At 40.8% G+C, this 20,977-nt stretch overlaps 1 protein-coding gene and 1 long non-coding RNA gene across 2 annotated transcripts in view; both read right to left on the minus strand.

Annotated features, from left to right (window-relative positions):
* The window catches only part of LOC146681536 (ATP-binding cassette sub-family C member 4-like), a 37,774-nt gene extending 23,794 nt beyond the window's left edge, over positions 1 to 13,980 (minus strand). Inside the window, exons 1-10 of the mRNA XM_085449066.1 lie at positions 13,752 to 13,980; positions 8,345 to 8,455; positions 7,834 to 7,954; positions 7,356 to 7,580; positions 7,156 to 7,245; positions 4,598 to 4,761; positions 2,761 to 2,886; positions 1,720 to 1,969; positions 1,500 to 1,607; positions 1,296 to 1,385 (exon numbers count right to left, since the gene is read on the minus strand). Coding sequence (XP_085305192.1) covers positions 1,296 to 1,385; positions 1,500 to 1,607; positions 1,720 to 1,969; positions 2,761 to 2,886; positions 4,598 to 4,761; positions 7,156 to 7,245; positions 7,356 to 7,580; positions 7,834 to 7,954; positions 8,345 to 8,455; positions 13,752 to 13,825 — 1,359 coding nt within the window. The 5' untranslated portion in view covers positions 13,826 to 13,980. The remainder of the gene's footprint in view (positions 1 to 1,295; positions 1,386 to 1,499; positions 1,608 to 1,719; positions 1,970 to 2,760; positions 2,887 to 4,597; positions 4,762 to 7,155; positions 7,246 to 7,355; positions 7,581 to 7,833; positions 7,955 to 8,344; positions 8,456 to 13,751) is intronic.
* Positions 13,981 to 18,696: 4,716 nt separating this feature from the next.
* Positions 18,697 to 20,958, minus strand: LOC146681538 (uncharacterized). Its single transcript, XR_014918128.1, has 2 exons — positions 20,086 to 20,958; positions 18,697 to 19,294 (listed from the first exon to the last, which is right to left on the minus strand). It is a non-coding gene; the product is annotated as an uncharacterized LOC146681538 (long non-coding RNA).
* Between the last annotated feature and the right edge of the window lie 19 nt (positions 20,959 to 20,977).

The raw sequence follows: 20,977 nt of genomic DNA on the forward strand, positions 1-20,977 counted from the left end.
AACTGGGATTTCTGATCCATTGAAAGGTTTTTAAGGATATCTGAGACCAAAGGTTTGGGTCTAAGTTGATTGATAAATCTGGTTCCCATTTTGCAATAGGAAGGGATATTGATTCATCTATTTTAGAAAGTGTTCTGTATATTTTAGACAATGATTTGGGGGGTTTTAGACTAAAAAATTGTACCACAGTTGGTGGTGTTTGTAATTCAGCTTCACTGGGATTAAATTTCTTTTTTACTATGGATTTAATTTGTTGATATTCCAAAATTCGTTTCTTGTTGATCCCATATTGTGTAACTAGTCTGTCAACTAGTCAGTTAAACTTTTGGGATATTGATGTGATCAGTCAAATAGCAGAGGGGGTTGTTAGTCGATACCTGGACCCTACAGAGATTGCACAGGTAGTCCATCTCCCACATGGTAAAACGGTAAATGAAATTCCAGGAGACAAGAAAATGTTCTAGGAGACCTGGACAAGGCTGTTGAAGGCCCTTAACCCATCATCAGGACTGGGATCTGCTCCGTTTTACAAAAGGAAACTGGATGATCACTGCCAAAACCCTATAAAAATGACAATAATGGCGCCAGAGAGCCCAGTGCCCTCTGGTAAGCCCTGTGCTCACCACCCAGCACCATGGAACCCAACTAACCTTTGCCATAGAATACCAGAATTGGTAGGTCCTCCACTTGCGCCCTGTGCTTTTCAAAGATGAAAGCAAGCTTAACCCATGCACATGTGACAGAACTGAAAGGGTCTGGAGAAGTCGTGGAAAAACGTATGTTGTGTAACATCATTCAGCATGACTGGGTTGGTGGTGAGTCACTGGCATATTGATAGAGGGATGCACAAACCTCTACAGGCTAGGCAACGGCACCCTGACTTTCAATAGATATTGTAATAAAGTCCTTGAACTTTATCAGACCATATGCTTGTGGGTCCTGGATTCTTCCTGGTGCATAGCAATGTCCAACCTCATGTGGTGAGAGTATGCAGGCAGTTCTTGAAGGATGAAGGAACTAATACCACTGACTGGCCCCCACACTCACCTGACCTAAATCAATAGAACACCTGTGGGACATTATGTTTCAGTTCATCCAATGTTGCCAGGTTGCACCACCTAACATATTACTCAGTGCACATCAGTAATGATGATTTTTTTCCCCATTGAGATCTGATATGTTATTAAAGTGGTTATTTTTTGAGCAGCGTATAAGAATCCGGTAATAAACCGTTAGGTTAAAGACTCCTATAATCTTAGGGTGGATGCTAAAATAGATTACACAAGTTTACTGACCTTTCCGGCCCCCACTGGTCCGATTACAGTCAGAAGTTGATGTGACTTTGCTGTGATGGAAACATTCTGAAGAGATGGTGCATCCAAACTCTAAACAAAGACAAAAATGGCAGTAAGTACTACATCAAACTATAAAGTTTGCAGGAACAGTCATTGTTCTACAACAATATGTTACACCGCTACGAAATATATTACACTATTTACCTTATCCCAGTAGCAGGTCAGTTTCTCGATCTCAATAGAGTTTCCCCCCTTTTCCGCCAAAGGCAACATAATGTTTTTTCTCTCAATCTCTTCCAGTAGCAGAAAATTCTGGGAAAATGATAAACATGGTTTTACACCAGCTTTGGAAATTGTTTGACTATCTTGGACATGACTACTGGATTGCCAACTTTTCCTACAGTTTATGACAGAAATTAATTACCTTAATCCTGCGAATGCTCACTACAGTCTCTGACAACTTCTCAATGGCCAGAGGAAAGAACAGGGTCAGGGTGACCTTAATTGTACCATACAGGGACATGGTGACAAACACCTGGCTGGCAGTCATGGTGTTCCCCAAAAGAGTGTAGACCGTGAAGGTAACAAAGATTATGAGCTTGCTGCTGGCAAAGAAGGAAGCCATGTTGAGTCCTCGTAGGTAGGAGCTCTTTAATATCCGACTGATTTCTTTCCTACAAACATAAGAGAACATATGTAGATGGATTACATAGTTGAAGCAAAGTTTTAAGTTTAAATTTGGCAGGATGTTGAGCAACATCGGTTTCACTTTGATATGTCTATGACAGTAATTATATATTTAATTTTTAAGTTATGAAGGAAAAAGGAAAGAAAAGTCAGAGTGTAGCTTTTTGTGAATTCCCATGTTCTCCCTGTAGATAAGTTCTGTCTAAGTACTCTTGGTTATCCAATACAGCAGGATCCAAACTTCCCACTGAGTTTAGGGATCACTCTCGATATGAGTTTCAGCAGGAGGACAACAGTACCAATTAAGAACACCCCAGAAAAAAAAGTAGTAATATAAACTTTTTCACAAATTGAAGAAAAGACAAGCAAACATAAAATGTAAACATGTTGCAAAAGGAGGATTTATGTAAGAGTTGTAGCATTTGCACCTATGTGAAAAACATGGAAATCCTAAGTGATTTTCAGAAAAGTTAACCTCTGACCTTGGGGTTAAGGTCAGCGGGATTTGAACTTATCTGAGATTTCTAGTAGGTGCATCATTGGTCTGAATTTGAAAATCCTATGTCGCCTCATTCTGGAGTTCATTCACAAACTTGGTATTGTCGTCCTCCCTGTGTTTTGACGACAATACCCCGTGAGCCTGTCAGAGCTGAGGGCTAAATCAGTTGATGATGGAGAGGGGTACCAAAAAAGGATAATATATGCAGTAGTATTCTGCTGGTTCAGAAAATGATTCGTGTCAAAACATTACCAGTTTGTCTGTGATTCTCATCCTTACTTTCTAACTTCAGTCACCAGGGCTGAGAACCATTTCTCCCAGACATACATCTTGATTATCCTTATGCCAGACACCACTTCATTCATGATACGGATTCTGCTGTCAGTAAGGACTGCTGTTTTGCTCCTGCCAAAAAACAACAACAAAAAACTCCACAACATGTCATTGAGGCCGCTAGTTTTCCTAATGATACATTATAAATAACATATTAGTGCATGAGAAAATAGACACAGTCATTGAACATTGTTAAACAGGCCCTGTCATGGTCCTGGGTTTGGACTCGGGTTTCAGAGTTTGGAACTTGTTTTAAAATGTTTTTAGATTCATAGGGAACATTTAGTTCTTAGTTCGAATCTTTTTAGTTCAAGTTTCTATTTCTGTTGGTTGGGTTGTTCTTCATCGTTTGATTTTCTTTGATTCATTCTTGTTGGCTCTTGTTCCCTTATTTCCTCTCCTTGTTTTTAGTTTGTCATATTGAGTGTTTCGGTTATTCATTCCCTGTTTTATTTTGGTTGTCATTTGTTTCTTGGGTCTTGTATTTAGTTTTACTTTCTTTTGTAATCATCTGATTAGTTTCAGCTGTGTCTTGTTTCCCTGGTGTTTCCTGTCTGATTTCTACATTAGCTCCGGTCTTGCAAAATATTTGCATGGCTTCAGTATCAGCTTTAACATTCCCTAGTTATCTAGGTGGACATAAAATACACTAAAGTTAAAAATGGGAGTCCTACAGAGGAGTTTATATGTGGGTTTGTATGCATCAAATGTGTCTAATGCCAAAGCAACAAGGTTTAGGATTTCTATGACTGCAGTAAAATTCCCTCCATCCATCACTTACTCATCTGACCCAAAGAAAAAAATTAACATAGGACAATCCTTAAGGCTACGATGAAGGTCATTACTGATACAGACTGATTATACAGAACCTTAAACACACTTCGATCAGGTAATAGAGCTCATACTCTTTAGAGAGATCATATAAATCTACATTCTTCATGAAATGCAACAACTCAAAAAAAAGTAGTTTTTGTCACAGTGGTGTGATGATCAGCTGTGCACTTAGCATGCTGAGGTTAAAAACTCAAAATGGATACAGCACAAAAGGCTAAAAGCCAAAAAAAAAAAAAAGTTACACAGAGAGTATTTTGGGAAATTTGTTGAGAGTTGAGATGTCAGTGGAGGACTTTTTTTGACTGTGCCAATCTTTCTATAATTGAAACCGAGTTGGGAAGAACTCTGCAGAAGTTCGGTAAAATAATGTGCCCACAGTAAGAAAACAAGAGAAACAGAAGGTTTTCTGTGTATTAACAAACACTTCCTGCTTTATAATTACAGGAGAGTCTGGGCAATGAGCTACCAGAACATTTTGTGTAATTTCAAACATTTCTTACAATTGAATTTGTGCGAACATGTCTTTCATTTACTACAGCAACATTTCTTTAGAAAAGAAAAATCACAGCGCCACTCGTCCAGCCTGCTTAAGATCAAAGTAAGTTGTATGTGGCCCTCAAGGTAAAATGAGTTTGACCTCCTTGGTTTACGAAGTACCAGAGGAGGGCAGCAATGCACCTTTGTGTCTAAAATCCAAGAAGAAGTCTGGCAGTCTGCCTGTTTAACCACCTTTGTATGTCTCAGTTCGGGTTTTGGAATTTCCTGGATTAGTCTTTTTTGTGTGTGGATATTTTGGAGCTTGTGAACATCGGGCTTCTACTTTAATAAAAAGGTGTGTTTTACATTTGCCCAATTTGCCTATGAGTCCTGCAGTCGGGTCTTGTTTCTTGCTGGACGTTGAGAGGTCTATAGATTGAAAGATCCATGTACTTCTCCAGTTATCCTTTACCTGAAGATGCCGAAGAGTTTTCCAAACCAGGTCTGTATCGGCATCATAACTGCAATTGTTGCCACACCTGCCAGGCACGAGGGGCCGATCTCATACCAAAGGAAAACGATGATCACCATTGCTTGCAGAGGTCCCGCCCACAAGTAGTGCAGTCTGAGTGTAATCTGTAGAGGTCATTATAAATGACATTTTGAAAAGTGTGTGACATTTGGAAGTGGCGGTCACAACTTGGATAAAACTGTCAGTCACCATAAGGAGCCTGTAATGTAAGCAAACATAGATGCCCAAGATTTGGAGAAATGTGCTAATGGTCAACAAATTTTAGGAATACTCAATAAAGTGTTGGGTAACTACATGCCGATAGAACAGCTTTAAGATGCTTGTGATTCTCGTGTGACTGCAATCACCCTCACATGTTAATCAGTCGTGTCAGGCTTTAAGCTATCCCAAAAATGATTCCTTTGTGGCATTAACAAAATAGCCGCAGAGACTTGCTTTTAATGCCTGACTGCAGTTAACCAGGGTGGATGAGCATGTTTCATTTGTGGAAGTACAGATGTTTTATTCAGATGCCTGCCTAATATTTTTGAAAACAACTTCCTGTGAATTAGACAAAAGTAAACTTAATTGTCCTACCCATACAAAAATTGCCTATATACATCCTTATGACATAGCTAGCTATCAGTTGAAGGTTTGCTCTCAGTCAATCTCATTGATTAGAAGTTATTGTGAGGTCTTGTATTAGCTCAAAATCAGTCATCTTGTGATGCCACCGTCTGAACAGGGACTCGCCAGACCTTTTGCTCTATAGATGGTGTGCTGTAATCCTGGAAGTGGACAGAAATGTTTCGTCATACAATAAATGTGATCTCTCTGGACAACTTTGTATTGATTTGCTTTATATTGACACTTCCAGACCTCTTCCCTGCCCTATATACACTCAACAAAAATATAAACGCAACACCTTTGTTACTGCTCCCATTCCCCATGGGATGGACGTAGAGACCTAAAATTCATTCCAGATACACAATATAACCATCCCTCCCAAACAGTGGTCACAAATCAGTCCAAATGTGTGGTAGTGGGCACATCTGCCATATTGAGATAATCCATCCCACCTCACAGGTGTGCCACATCAGGATGCTGATCTGACATCATGAGTAGTGCACAGGTGTACCTCAGACTGCCCACAACAAAAGGCCACCCTGGAATGTGCAGTTTTGTCTCACAGCAAAATGCCACAGATGCCACAAGCAATGAGGGAGCGTGCAATTGGCATGCTGACAGCAGGAATGTCAACCAGATCTGTCGCCCGTGCATTGAATGTTCATTTCTCAACCATAAGCAGTCTCCACAGGCGTTTCAGAGAATATGGCAGAACATCCAACCGGCCTCACAACCGCAGACCTCGTGTAACCACACCAGCCCAGGACCTCCACATCCAGCAGGTTCACCTCCAAGATCGTCTGAGACCAGCCACCCAGACAGCTGCTGGAACAATTGGTTTGCACAACCAAACAATTTCTGCACAAACTGTCAGAAACCGTCTCAGGGACGCTTGACTGCATGCCCGTCGTCCTCATCGGGGTCTTGACCTGACTCCAGCTCGTCGCCGTAACAGACTTGTGTGGGCAAATGCTCACATTCGATGGCGTCTGGCACGTTGGAGAGGTGTGCGCTTCACGGATGAATCATGGTTCACATTGTTCAGGGCAGACGGCAGCTGAGAATGTCCCAGTTCTTGCATGGCCAGCATACTCACCGGACATGTCACCCATTGAGCATGTTCGGGATGTGCTTGACCGGCGTATACGACAGCGTGTACCTGTTCCCACGAATATCCAACAACCTCGCACAGCCATTGAAGTGGAGTGGCCCAACATTTCACAGGCCACAATTGACAATCTGATAGACTCCATGCGACGATGTGTTGCACTGCATGAGGCAAATGGTGGTCACACCAGATACTGACCGGTTCTGGGTCCCCAGACCTCCAATAGCGCAAAAAACTGCACATTCCAGGGTGGCCTTTTGTTGTGGACAGTCTGAGGTACACCTGTGCACTAATCATGATGTCAGATCAGCATCCTGATGTGGCACACCTGTGAGGTGGGATGGATTATCTCAATATAGCAGATGTGCCCACTACCACACATTTGGACTGATTTGTGACCACTGTTTGGGAGGGATGGTTATATTGTGTATCTGGAATGAATTTTAGGTCTCTACGTCCATCCCATGGGGAATGGGAGCAGTAACAAAGGTGTTGCGTTTATATTTTTGTTGAGTGTATAACATCAAGCAGAGGGTCAAGAGTTCAGATTTTTCATCTTTATCATTCTCCTGTGGCAAGTTAGTGTAGTAACTTTTAAATAATATCTAAAAAAAACCCTGTATTTACCACAAATACCCATCTACTCAAATACCTAATGAAAAAAGGTTTCAAAGGGTACATCCAGGTTAACCCTCTGTCCTTCTGTTGTCTCGGTTACAATTCTCCAAATGTAGTTTCGAGTTGGTTCTTGACCCTTACAAATTTAGGTCATCTGTTGCCTTACCTCATCAAAATGATTAACATCATTTGAAAGTAGGTTCACTATTTGACCGGTGGTTGTTCGTCCGATGGATTCAGTGCTGAGACCAAGAGCCTGATGAGAACATTTTTACTTAACAGCTTGAAAAATTTACAAAATTATTCTGAGAGTTGTGAGCTCAAAAATTTGCATCTCTTGTGCAAATTTTCTGAATCTTCACTGACCTTCCTGTAGATCATGTGACACATAGCCACTCTAATCCTCATGCCTGTTCTTTGGACATGATAGTAGTAGAGATGTTGGAGGATAGTCAGTCCAAACGTGGAGATGGACATCGCAGCAGCGTAAACATACGCCATGCAAAGACTCCTCTGATCATCTGGGTGATAATTCTCAAAGAAAAGGATTATTTTTCCCAGAAGAAGTGGCTGGATCACTTTGATTGCCTCCTTTACGACAAAGACAATAAATACATAATGGAATATGCAAACAAGCTTCACTCTATCCATTACTAGTACTGGATGTGGTAAATTGGTTCAAATATCTGCTAGTAATACAATAATACAGTAAAACTACAGTATTCCTTTTTATTTTAGCTCATCTGAAATAATATGGCCAGAAAACCGCACAAAATCTCAAATACGACCTGTGCATGAATGATTGTTTTAACACTGGTGCCAATTGTAAATATTCACAACATACCAGAAAAAATTCAAACAGGCCGGCTAATGCATAGGACTTTCCATAGCACTTTATAAGAACCCTGGAGAGCTGCGGCTTCCATAGTTCCTTTGAAGCCTTTTTTACTTCCTCGTTCCAACATCTGCAAATCAAATGAATTTATTAGTTGAGCCCAGGATTTATAAACACATTTCCAACAGAGGTGCTTTACTATTTTATGAAAATTATTTGCATTGAAATTTGATGGCAGCAACATATCTCACAAAGTTGGGACAGGGCAAGAGAAGGCTGCAAAGGTAAGTGGCACTAAAAAGAAACAACTGGAGGACTTTGAGGCTAATTAGGTTAATTAGCAGCAGGTCAGTAACACAATTATCAGACCCTCGAAAGCACTTGATATTACAAGCAGTGGCAGGTTGACAGAATGGCAATCCACACTATAAAAAAATAAAACATTAACTTGAAACAAACAGACATGTTTCTTAACCAGCACCACTTCTGGTTTTGTCACATTAGCCTTTTGCTGAAGTACCTCTGCAGCTCCTCTCCCAGGGTTTCAGACCGATCCTCCGGAAGGACACTGTACATGTCACCTTTCTCGAGCCTGTGTTTTTGGCCAAGCTGTAACAGGGGGTTTAACCAACTGAAACAGAAAAAAACAAACCATTTCCATCTGGCAGAGAAAAATACAAATCACTGTGGTTTAGAAAAGACATATCTAAGCTGACTGTGAATGTCTGAACTATTTGTGCTTAATGAGTTATTTGGAGAAACAGTGTTTCTAGTGATGGACTTGGAGGATCTCTTAAAGCTAATGCTGTTCACACATCAAATATCGGCCACAGTCCCGGAAGAACATTTAAAATTACAATGTAAATTCACAGGTATCCAGCTTCTTGAATTAACAAGCAAGTGATGATGATCAGTGTATGAATAACTAATAAGCACAGGAAAGCAACTGGTGCTGAAAGAAAAAGACAGCTCTTTGAGGCTGGCTGTGGGAATGAATCAATCTGCATACGCTGACTTCACACTGCAGTCCAGAGAAACGAATGACTACACCCACTTCTATATAGTCTATATATAAACCTTTAAAAAAGCAGTGTGTACGACTTAGGGCAGCTAGTGGTGAAGTTGCAGATAGCAAACAGCTGCTCTGGCCTCGCCTTCATCTTCCGAGCAAATAGGAATACTTGCTGTGACTGCTAAACATGTTAAATGTCGTCTGTGAAACGAGAGAGGGCCCTGGTTTGTTTCTCTGTAAAGCCTTACAGAGTTCACTGAAGTCACTTAGTGAGCTCATTGCAATAGTCTCATCAGTTTTCTCCAATAAAAAGAAACGGCTGATTAAACTAGATGTGCAATAAAGAACGTGTTTTAACTTCTATTTGCATGAAAGCTTTTCAAAAATACTTGAGAGCCTCAGACTTTGTGAGAGCATCAGTTTGCACATTGGGACTAGACCAAGACGTACATCGGAATGCCCGTAGGGGATATATCACGTGATGTTCTTTAAGTAACTGACACATATTTGTTATGTACAATATGTACAAGCCCCTATGCGAAGGGGAAGCCTATATTCAGTCACCTATGGAATATGGACAGTTTACATTTGACATTTATAGAACGATTGACTTACACTCTCCCTGTAGATATAACGGGCCTTTTTTAAAAGCCCACTTTAAAAAGATCAAAAGATCCGCAAGCCCTTTAAGTTCTAACCTATTTGATTTCTCAGTTACTTGTTACCCGAGTCTTCTAGTCGTTACTGAGTACACAAAAATAAAAATAAAAATTCCCTCTTCGCTCCTAGATTCCGATTCATCTCTATGATATACTTTATTCCCATTTCAGACGGAACGCTTTAATATTTTTTGGGAACGCAGGCATCTGTTCAAAGCAAATGGATTTAATTTTAACAAGTCGGGGGTGAAACTGTTCACCTCCAACTTGTTTTATTCCATACGTCATCCATCCGTGCTTGGTGCCAAGGCTGAGATAAACGAGGAGTTATCTCATAAAGAGGAACAAACAGTACTCCAAGAACAGACAAAGCCCAGCAGAAACCTTGAGGAGGAGCTCCATTTGCCCCCACCCGGGAAGAGCCTCAGAAAGGAGAGACATCCATGGCATCTGAGGAAGAGCCTCAGAAAGGAGAGACATCTAAGGCAAGAAGAGGGGTCCCTATTTGCCTCCAACTCTCTCAACAACACCAACGACCAGGACAAGGGACCACGACCTTCCCCAGTCCCCCAAACCCCTGACAGGCCATCACCCTCCTCCCCCTCCCTTTCTCCCTCCTCCTCACACCTGAAATTCACTGAGGAGATGATGGAGCGGGTCAATGCTGGGCTCAGATCTACCCCCCGTCCCAATCCCTTTTTGTCCCCCATAAACCCCCCACCAGAGCGGCCAAAGGTTCGCCATCGAGCCCCACCCTCAACAGAGCAATCGAAGTCACATTGCCCAGCCTCGCCCCCCTTAGTTCCTCTTCATGCCCTGTCTCCGCAGTCTGATGCGTGATGTGTGAAGGGTCCGGGCTGTGAGGATTATGGCAGTGATGACTTTTCCCAGGAGAAGCTGGGACCCTGTTTACTAGAAGGTTTTAAAATTTCTGTACTTTTAGGTGACAGGAGACATGTGGCCTGGTCAAAACACAGAGAGCTGCACTCTAAAAGATCTTTAAACATAGTAAACATACCTTGTGTGCCACAGACTGCTCCCAAACACGAGGGGACAAGTAATACCTCTAAAACACTTAAGTTGGCTTTATTAAAAATGTTTTCCCAGCTAGAGATCTAATGTTTAATTAATGATTTAATCACTGAGCACAGCCTTGATTTTATGTTTTTAACTGAAACTTGGTTGGACCAAAGTAACAGTGGAGCTGTTCTCATCGAGACGACCCCTCCTAACTACAGTTTTATCAGTGAGGTCAGGGCGAGCAGGAGAGGAGGAGGGGTTGCTGTCTTATTTAATGAATCATTTCAATGTAAGCAGCTATCTCCTGGAAGTTTTCAGTCTTTTGAATATGTGGCTTTACAGCTGAAGGCCCCATCCAAAGTTGTGTTTCTTAATGTTTACAGGCCTCCCAAATACTGCACAGACTTTTTTAATGACCTCAGTGAACTGCTGTCTGTGATCTGTGTTGATTTTGACTGTGTAATTATTGCTGGGGATTTTAACATTCATGTGGACAACCCTCAGGACAAAGGGACTAAAGACCTGAATAACACTCTGGGCAACTTTGGGCTGACTCAGCATGTAACAGAGGCCACACATAATAGAGGACACACTCTTGACCTACTGATCTCCAAAGGCCTGAGCATTTCAAAGGTTACTGTGTCTGATGTGGGCCTGTCTGATCATTATTGTGTTTTCTTTGAAAGTAAAATCTCAGCCCACACAAATATATCAACAACAGTGATCACAAAACGGTGTATAACTGAACACAGTAGTGCAATTTTTAACCAGGTCTTCCCATTAACACCTGACCTGCCCAGAGGGTCAGTCAATGAGCTCGTCAATAGCTTCAATGCTAACATGTTAAATGTAATGGACACTATTGCTCCCATTAAGGTGAAGGTTATCTCTGGAAGGAAAAAGTCTCCATGGAGAAACTCCACACTGGTGAAAAAAGAAAAAAGAGAGTGTAGGAAAGCTGAGCGCAGATGGAGAAAAACAAACCTCCAGGTTCATTATGACATTTATAAAGAGAAACTTCACAATTATAATTTACAACTGAGGAATGCAAGGAGGTCCTACTTCTCTGACATCATCACTAAAAACAGCCATAATGCTCGGGTCTTATTTTCTACAGTTGACAGGCTAACAAACCCTCCTGTGTCAGTGGCAGCTGAACTTCATTCGACCATGGCCTGCAATGACTTTGCCAAATTCGTCACTGAAAAAATCCAAAAAATTAGACAAGCAATTGGTACATCAACAGCAGATCCAGGATATGTACTGTGTCCACCAAAAAACTGTTTAAACACCATGAAACAGTTTCAACCTATTAACAGCAAAGACCTGGAGGACATCTTAGGTAAACTGAACTCCTCCTCCTGCTGTTTAGATGTCCTGCCAACAAGTTTTTTCAAAAAGGTCTCAAAGACTTTAGAGTCAGACCTGTTACAGATCGTCAACTTTTCTTTATTATCAGGTGTGTTTCCAGAATCACTAAAAACTGCTGTAATCAAACCTATACTGAAAAAGGACAATCTTGACAAGACACAAATGAACAACTACAGGCTGATCTCAAATCTCCCGTTTTTAAGTAAGATCATTGAAAAAGCAGTTTCTCAACAGCTCAGTTACTTCTTAAAACAGAATAATTGCTACGATGCCTTCCAGTCAGGTTTTAGACAGAACCACAGCACTGAAACCGCTCTGACCAAAGTGTTTAATGACATATGTCTGAATACAGACAGTGGAAAAATGTCAGTCCTAGTTTTACTGGATCTCAGTGCAGCATTTGATACAGTTGACCACAACATATTACTCAAACGACTGGAGAACTGGACAGGTCTTTCAGGAACTGTACTAAACTGGTTCAAAACATACGTAGAAAACAGGAAATACTTTGTATCAATAGGTAACTTCACATCTGAGCAGACAAGTATCACATGTGGAGTTCCCCAAGGTTCCATCTTGGGACCCCTTCTGTTTAACATCTACATGCTCCCACTGGCACAGATTATAAACAACAACAAAATAAACTATCACAGCTATGCAGATGACACACAAATATATATCACAATGTCACCAGGAGACCGAGGCCCTGTACAGGCTCTTGGTAAATGCATTGAGGAAATCAATGACTGGTTGTGCCACAATTTTCTCCAGCTAAACAAAAACAAAACTGAGGTAATAGTCTTTGGCGCCAAAGAAAAACGATTACAGGTCACCAGAGAACTTCAATCTATACATCTAAAAACCACAAACCAGGCGAGAAATTTGGGTGTAGTGATGGATGCAGACCTAAACTTAGAAAAACACATTAAGACAATAACAAAGTCAGCTTACTATCACCTCAAGAATATATCAAGGATAAAAGATCTGATGTCTCAACAGGACCTGGAAAAACTAGTCCATGCATTCATCTTTAGTAGGCTTGATTACTGTAACAGCATCTTTACAGGTCTACCTAAAAAAATCAGTCAGACAACTACAGCTCATTCAGAACTCTGCTGCTCGAGTCCTCACTAAGACCAAAAAAGTGGACCACATCAGTCCAGCTCTGAGGTCCTTACACTGGCTGCCTGTCCGTCAGAGGATAGACTTTAAAGTTCTGATGCTGGCCTATAAAGCTCTGAATGGTTTAGGACCAAAATACATCAATGACCTCCTGACCCAGTATGAACCATCCAGATCCCTCAGGTCATCTGGATCCGGTCTTTTATCAGTTCCCAGAGTCAGAACCAGACACGGAGAAGCTGCATTCAGCTTTTATGCTCCTTATATCTGGAACAAACTCCCAGAAAGCCTCAGATCAGCTGAAACACTCAGTTTATTTAAATCCAGGTTGAAGACTCACCTGTTCTCAGCTGCATTTGAATAAAGCACCAAATCCACACTTTAAGCTTAAATTTCAAAACTTACATTTAACTACTGATTTTATCTACTGTTCTGATTTTATCTGTTTTGATTTTATATACTGTTTTGTTTGTTTGTTTGTTTGTTTGTTAATTAGTTAGTTTATTTGCTTGTTTTAATCAATTTTAAATCATGCTTTTTATTTGTTCTTGTTTCTAATGTCTCTGTAAAGCACTTTGAATCACCTTGTTGTTGAATTGTGCTATACAAATAAACTTGCCTTGCCTTGCCTTGCCTAAGTGCTGTCACTCAGTGCGGAATAATTTGCAGAAACTTTCTTCTTTCTTTTGACTGATATACTAACAACATGCTGAGGAATCCAATATCTTCATTAATGCACTTACCACAAAAAGACCCTTGAAAAAAAGCTGGCAGTGGCCAAAGGATTGCGCCTGCTGTCTGCCTTTGTAGTCTCCATATTAGATGGGTGCTCTGAGGCTGCTGTCTGTACCCATCTGTACACCGTGTTCACTCAGGGATAGGGTTGCCAACCGTCCCTTAAAAAACGGAATCGTCCCGTATTTAGAAACAAAAGTACACGTCCCGTATTGAGCTAATAAGGGACGCACTTTGTCCCGTAATACAGTGAGAATAAAAAGTAGTCTATAAATGTTAATGGAATTAACGCTTTGTTTGAAAACATAATTCCCAGCCCCTCTCCTGCTTTGTGACCAATGAGCTGACAGCACACTTATGACAATTCGAGTATGACAATTCAGATTACCGCTTATCTCATTGGTCGAGGAAAGTTCGCTTGCGGAGAAAATACCGGAAGACAACAGATGACCACAACAACAAGCATGGCCAACAGGGAAACAAACGCTGACACTGCGGTGCAAGTCTCGGACGACAGTACACCTAAAGCTGGGCAGACACTGTGCGATTTTTTTTCATTCACGTTATTCAGCTCCTGCTCAAACTGCACGATTGACTCACAGGGGTTAGAAGTTGGTAGGTCACGATGCAGAGTCTCACACTATACCGCCCGATGCTCTGATGAGACCTGAGTGCTCACACTGTGCCTCCATAAAATGAAGGTTATAACAGAAATTCTGTCGCTCGCTCTCCCTCTCTGTCTTTCACTCACACAGACACCCCACCACCATCAACTTTGCTAAATTGAAAAACATTGATCAGGCAGCTGTGATTAAGCAGCGATGTAAATCAAACTATTTTCACGGTTGTTGTGGTCGTGATAATTTTGTGATGCCACATCGAAAAGGCTCGGATGAGCTTTCCAAAGTTCTACAAGTTGTGCCTCCATCGCTTGGGTCCAGATCACACGCCGCACAGCCGTGCTGCTCCATCTTTTTCACCGACGTTTACGTGTTAGCGCGTGAGCGGCTGTGTTGACACCCTCACGACCGATTGATGATCGGGAGCTGGGGCCCGTTCTTCGTACCTCGCTAAGTAGGTTAGCCGGATTAGATTGTTGACGATTTCGCGTGATCCTGGATCAGTCGGTTCCCCGAAGCTCATCCGGGACTTGCTGTCATAGCAACAGAGCCGTAAGCGTAAACCTGCTCGGGAGCAGGCTTACTTTATGTAAACAGGATTAGATCGCGGCCACGCAGGTATGTCCGCTTCATTTATACGAAAGCAACAGCGATATTTTTCCACTGTTTCACCATAAATAAATATTATCAATGTAACTAAAGATAATGCAGCACTTGATCCTTTTATTGATGTCACACAGATACATACAGGTCATTTTCTAAAAAAGGGAAATGAACTATTAACATTCTATTACATGTATGTGATTATTACAGATGTAATTCATATTTCAGAGTAGTAATTGTAAATTACTTCGTGTAATCAAGATGAGAGACCACGGCTATAAAAGCGAAGGTGGATTTGGGAAGCCTGTCGCAGCCATGTCCTGTCCGTATACGCGACCAACCCATTGCGGAAGGTGCAAGATTGATAAGGAGAGTCCTCAGAATTCAGCGTATATTGCGGGATAGACAGGATCCTTTAGCTCAGCGCGACAGTGTGCTCATAGAGAGATATCGATATTCCCGTGAGGGTATTATTTACTTAACCAACTTGTTGACGAGGGGGTGCAGGACCACCACCTGTCTTTTTTTGCTCTGCCCTTTTCTTGGTTGCTGTTATGAACAAACTAACAGAGTATTACAGGTCAGTATTACCTTGCCAAGAGACGCAAAGCAATCTAAGAGATAAATATTACCATTCTGTAGAATACTCCTGTATTCCACTTTTACTTGTTCCCATGTTCTTGTGGGTCCTGTTGTGGCTCTAATGTGAAAGGGGATATAATATAACATATTATAATATAATATAATGCCATATGATATTGGACAATATAGTGTCATATGATAGATCTACCCTACCGCCTACTGGTGTTGGCCAGAGGGGCCGATGGCGCGATATGGCAGCCTGGCTACAACCGTAGCTGCCTCCACCAGTGTGTGAATGTGGGAGTGAATGAATAGTGGTATCGTAAAGCGCTTTGGGTGCCTTGGAAAGCGCTATATAAATCCAATCCATTATTATTATTATTATTAAATTACCTACGAGTTTGATTTGTCAGCAACTTTCTGCCAGCCCTCTCTCCTTGCTTTTGCAGCCTTTGCAGTGTTCTCTTGCGTTTTAATTAAACTCTGAAACTCCTGTAATCCCTCACTCATGAGTTCTTGCTCTGCTGCCGGAAAATACCGAGCACGCCCCTTCGACATTTTCGCCGACCAATCAGCGGGTTGCCGATCAATGTTTCTACTATCGATGCGTAGCCCCTTTTACAACACCCAGTGATGTCACATTCCTGCGTCCAGCTGTAGTAATCGTCAACAGCAGGTGTGTTCGGGGAACCGGATTAGCGAGCTCACGGTTAGCGCGATGATTTGATCTTGGATGTGTCATTTGATCTTGGATGTAGTAAGCGACGTACGAAGAACGGGCCCCTGGTCGTGAGGTGTTAATCGCTTCTCGTTACCCCACGTATACTACACGATGCACGATGAAGGCCAAAATCGGGCCGATCACCAAATCGGTCGCACGACTCAAAAATCGGCTCAAAATGGGCCAAAAATCGCACAGTGTAAGCCCAGCATTGGAGCAGCAATGTTTGTTCGCTCAGAGAAAGAAAAAAAGGCTGCAAAAGTACAGAGAGGAATGGGAAAAGGAAAACACCTGGCTGGAAAAGTGCACGATAACACCTTTAAAGCGCACTGCACTGTGTGCCGGCGCACTTTTTCCATAGGCATGCTTCTAGTGGTGGGCACAAGAAGAACATGAGGGGTATGGAACTCCAAAGTGTTCAAAATTAAATAAATAAATAGGTCAAGATGAAATAAATAACTATGTGAATAAATAAGACACAGATATGTAATGTGAGAATGATATTGTGAAATAATGGAACACATTTTGAAAACAATGCTCATTATTGTGAAACATATTACATTCTGCTATATAAATTTTCTTATTATTGTGAAATATTATTTCATGGTCATTATTTTTCACAATAACAGAGATTATTCCTGAGGCATTTTATTTATTTCCAGCCGTTTTTAGTCCAAAATGACCTTTTTTCAAAGTCAGTCTTTATTTCAAAATCCCGTTTTTCCCGATGGTCTATTTATTTCATAATGCGACTTTTCAGCAGAATGACTTTGTCTGTCAATCAAGAAAGACAGGGCGGAGCCAGTTGTGTGATTGGTTGCTCCTTTACTCAGACATAAGTAATAGCACATGAATTGTCGATTTAGGTTTAATGGTGCAATGCATCTCCTATGCAGCTGGCGGCAGTATGCAGCTCAAAATAAACTTAAGGCACCGACAAATGCAAAACACTGGGCGCGAATAACGTTACAGGTGTATCAATTCTTGTGAAGGGCATGGCTGCAGGAAACAAGTCCGTTTCTGAGTTACTCAGAGAACTTGCTAACCGCTTAGATTGAACGTCTTCACCTCAGTCACACATTTAAAGTGTGTGTCACTTTACAGACTCCAACTTCAGTTTTGGTTTGGTCTCACCGTTGTAGGTCATAACACAAACAAGTCGTCAAGTCAAGCAGCTGAGGAAAGGGCTTAAGGAAACCATGGTATGGCCGCTTCTGACAGAAAGATCAGACATCATTCCTCCTTTCTTACCAAGGGAATCAGAGACTGCTCCCTGTTGTGAGGTAAGGTCAGGTCACATCTTTTAACATCTGAATAGTAAAGCTATTTGGTTAATTTATGAAGGATGAACATTAATTGTTGACACAAAACACCAATATACTGTTTTGTATGCGTGGGTTAGTTGAACAGCTGGGTTACATTTAATAAAAATACACCTAATGTTGCTGATGCTCTTAAGACTACAAGATAAGTAAAGCTATAAAATGACTGTGGCCTGCCACAGAAGATGAAGATGAGGAAGAAGAGGAATGCTCTCGAGGATAAATGCAGAGTGGCAGGTTACCTTCGGTCCTTCATTGAAAATGGTAAGTCTGCTGCGATAGGTATTTTGCCATTGGTTTTCTCTGATTATACTTTGGTAAATTACATACAGTCCAGTGATCTTGGGTCATTAACAAAGTACACTATAGTAGAGCTGGGCGATATGAGATTTTTTCATATCACGATATTTATTTTTATTTATTTTTTTATAAAAAGGACAAGAGCGGTGAGGTCTATCGCAATAGTTTAATTTTTCTATTGAGAAAAGGTTATTTCGCAATACATATCGTTATCGTTCTATCGCCCAGCTCTACGCTATAGTATAATTTTGTTTTGTTATTTGCTCCATGCAATACATAAGTGGTGGCATTATCAGTTGCACTAGAATTGTATGTAGACTACTTTTAGCTTTGTTAACATAAAAATATCTATAAAAGCTACAACAGCAATTTGAGTGGGGCAAAAATGTCTGGTGCCCTGTATGTAAGTGGTCATCTTTTATGGTATTTCTCCATAAAAGATTCAAAATAATGAATATAGGATGTCATTATAGTTTAAAACAATCTTCTGTTGCAGCATCTTGTGCACAACAAAAAGCCCTCATCAAGTTTTGGACAGGATGGGAAGTCTTGCCGAGAAATGACTGTGGAAGTGGTCAACAGCAATCTTCCAAAGTCTTCCACCGGTTTTGAAGTACTACGTCTTCCTGCACACTACTGTACCTATGAGTCATTTCTAATGGACATTCAGGTGTGTCTCAACTCTACTGACTCAGGTTTTGGTCTGGTTTACGATTGATTCCATAACCACATGGTAAAATTAGACCATTTCTTCTTTCTTGCATCACATTACTGTACTCGGTGTTCAAAGAAACGGACAATCTAGTGAGTTCTAGTTCTTTTTAATACACTTGACAGTGAAAAATACAGAGTACAGGTGTGCATTTATGGCTTTTTTAATATAAACTGATGAAGAGTTCAGATATCAAAATCAGTTGTTCACTGTACATTATAAATTACACAATATGTTTTGTTTATACTCGCTACTGATACAAAAAAATTTCTAGAAAAAATTATTTGAATTAAGATGTTACACTACTGTACTGTGTTCATTGTATTAAATCTGCTCAGAGTTGACATGTACTGTATATCCAACCAAGAAATGAATATCATTAAAGTGACAGCTGTATAAAACAAATCCTGTTTTATAGCCACTCACTGTTTTGTTGAAAATGAAATTGGTTATGCTGTTTTGAGTCAGTATTAGCTACAAAGCTGTAGAAATTAAAAAAAAAAAAATCCTCCTGACATAGAAACTGATTAAATGTAATAATGTCTTTCTACAAGTGATTTTGAAGTATTGGTAGCACAGCAGGGTCTTGTTCATTCAGTGCATCTGGGAGCTGAATCTCAGGAATGGTGATCTCATTTGATGGGCAGCGATTATGTTGTCCTGTCCAGTCCACACCATAATCCTCATCAACCTGAAAGAGCATGCACATGTTTTAAATCTAAACTGAAGAGGTGTTTCCTGCAGCTGTTCCTAGATGGACTTATTGAGTCTGCCAGAGCCTATGTGAGTTGCTTAGGCATTGGCTACCAACTAATTATTCATTCACCCATTCTAGGTCAGGATTGGTTCTCTTCAGGTATAACAAATTTAACTTTGTTTAAAGTATTGCCATCTATACCTGACAGGTGGGATAAAAGAGAATGGCTTGGGAGGCGCACAGCAAATCTCAAAGTTTTCCAATTAATGCTGAAAGAACCAAGGATGTAAATGTATTCTTGTTTTAGCTTTACCGAAGACACGAGAGAAAGTATATCTATAATGCTGCTGAAATAGACAAAACCATTTCAATAAACTCGCTATTTAACATCAACCTTGTTATGCGTTATCAGAGAACAATCAACTGCAAACAGCAATGAAACGTTCAACTATGTACTATTTAAAGCACCAATGACCCTGTTGTCTAACAAGATGTGATAAGTAAGTAGACTGTGGAAAGCTGGTGGGTCTACTCTGTGTAAAAGGTTCCTACAGGCTCCACTGACCCCAGTCTCCGAGTTAACACACTAACAGCTAACACTGCTAAACGTGTCTCAACGCCGAGATGGCGCCGATAGCTTTAGCCGTAGCTGCCCCACTTAGTTTAGACAGTAACAAAAAAAAGTAAGCGATAATAATTCATTGTCAAACGTCATAATTAAGGTCAACACCTAAACAATGCTGTGTACAGAATCACACAGGTGCTCAATTACAGCATAAACTTACCTTAGACCATCCTCCGTCATTTTCCTCCTAATTGTGCTCGGAGACACAGAAAATGTATCGGCAATTACCCCGACGGTTATCCCGGACAGCACTAAAGTCCTGAGTGCTGCACCGGGATTTCTAGACGTGGACGGCCAACATTTGAAGACTGTTCTTCCTCGGCGTATTCCAAACGAACACGGTGCTGAATTGATCTTAAACCTTTGACAATGCTGTCATCGATGCGAACATCTTGAAGAGCAATTATCATCCCAAGCATTTCAGAAACATCTAAACGACTCAAAACAGTATCTACAGGTAAATGATCCCTCTCTATCTGATTTGCTTAAATGAGCAGAACTGGCTGAAGTTCACACCAGTCCGCCATCCTCCGTGACTTTTGACCTAGCACGCTGTTGCTAGCTGTAGCAGCCGTCCGCGGAGCCGGTATCCAGGAAAACTAGTCGATGGTAAACGATAAGCCAATAGGTGCAAAGGTCCAGCCCACTTACATTGATTGACAGACAAAGTCATTCTGCTGAAAAGTCGCATTATGAAATAAATAGACCATCGGGAAAAACGGGATTTTGAAATAAAGACTGACTTTGAAAAAAGGTCATTTTGGACTAAAAACGGCTGGAAATAAATAAAATGCCTCAGGAATAATCTCTGTTATTGTGAAAAATAATGACCATGAAATAATATTTCACAATAATAAGTAAATTTATATAGCAGAATGCAATATATTTCACAATAATGAGCATTTTTTTCAAAATGTGTTCCATTATTTCACAATATCATTCTCACATTACATATCTGTGTCTTATTTATTCACATAGTTATTTATTTCATCTTGACCTATTTATTTATTTAATTTTGAACACTTTGGAGTTCCATAGTGGGGTGTGAAAGC

This window comes from Copadichromis virginalis, linkage group LG23 (assembly GCF_057382275.1).
Source record: "Copadichromis virginalis isolate Kocher_CV1m ecotype Utaka linkage group LG23, C_Virginalis_male_GT1.1, whole genome shotgun sequence".
NCBI lineage: Eukaryota > Metazoa > Chordata > Actinopteri > Cichliformes > Cichlidae > Copadichromis > Copadichromis virginalis.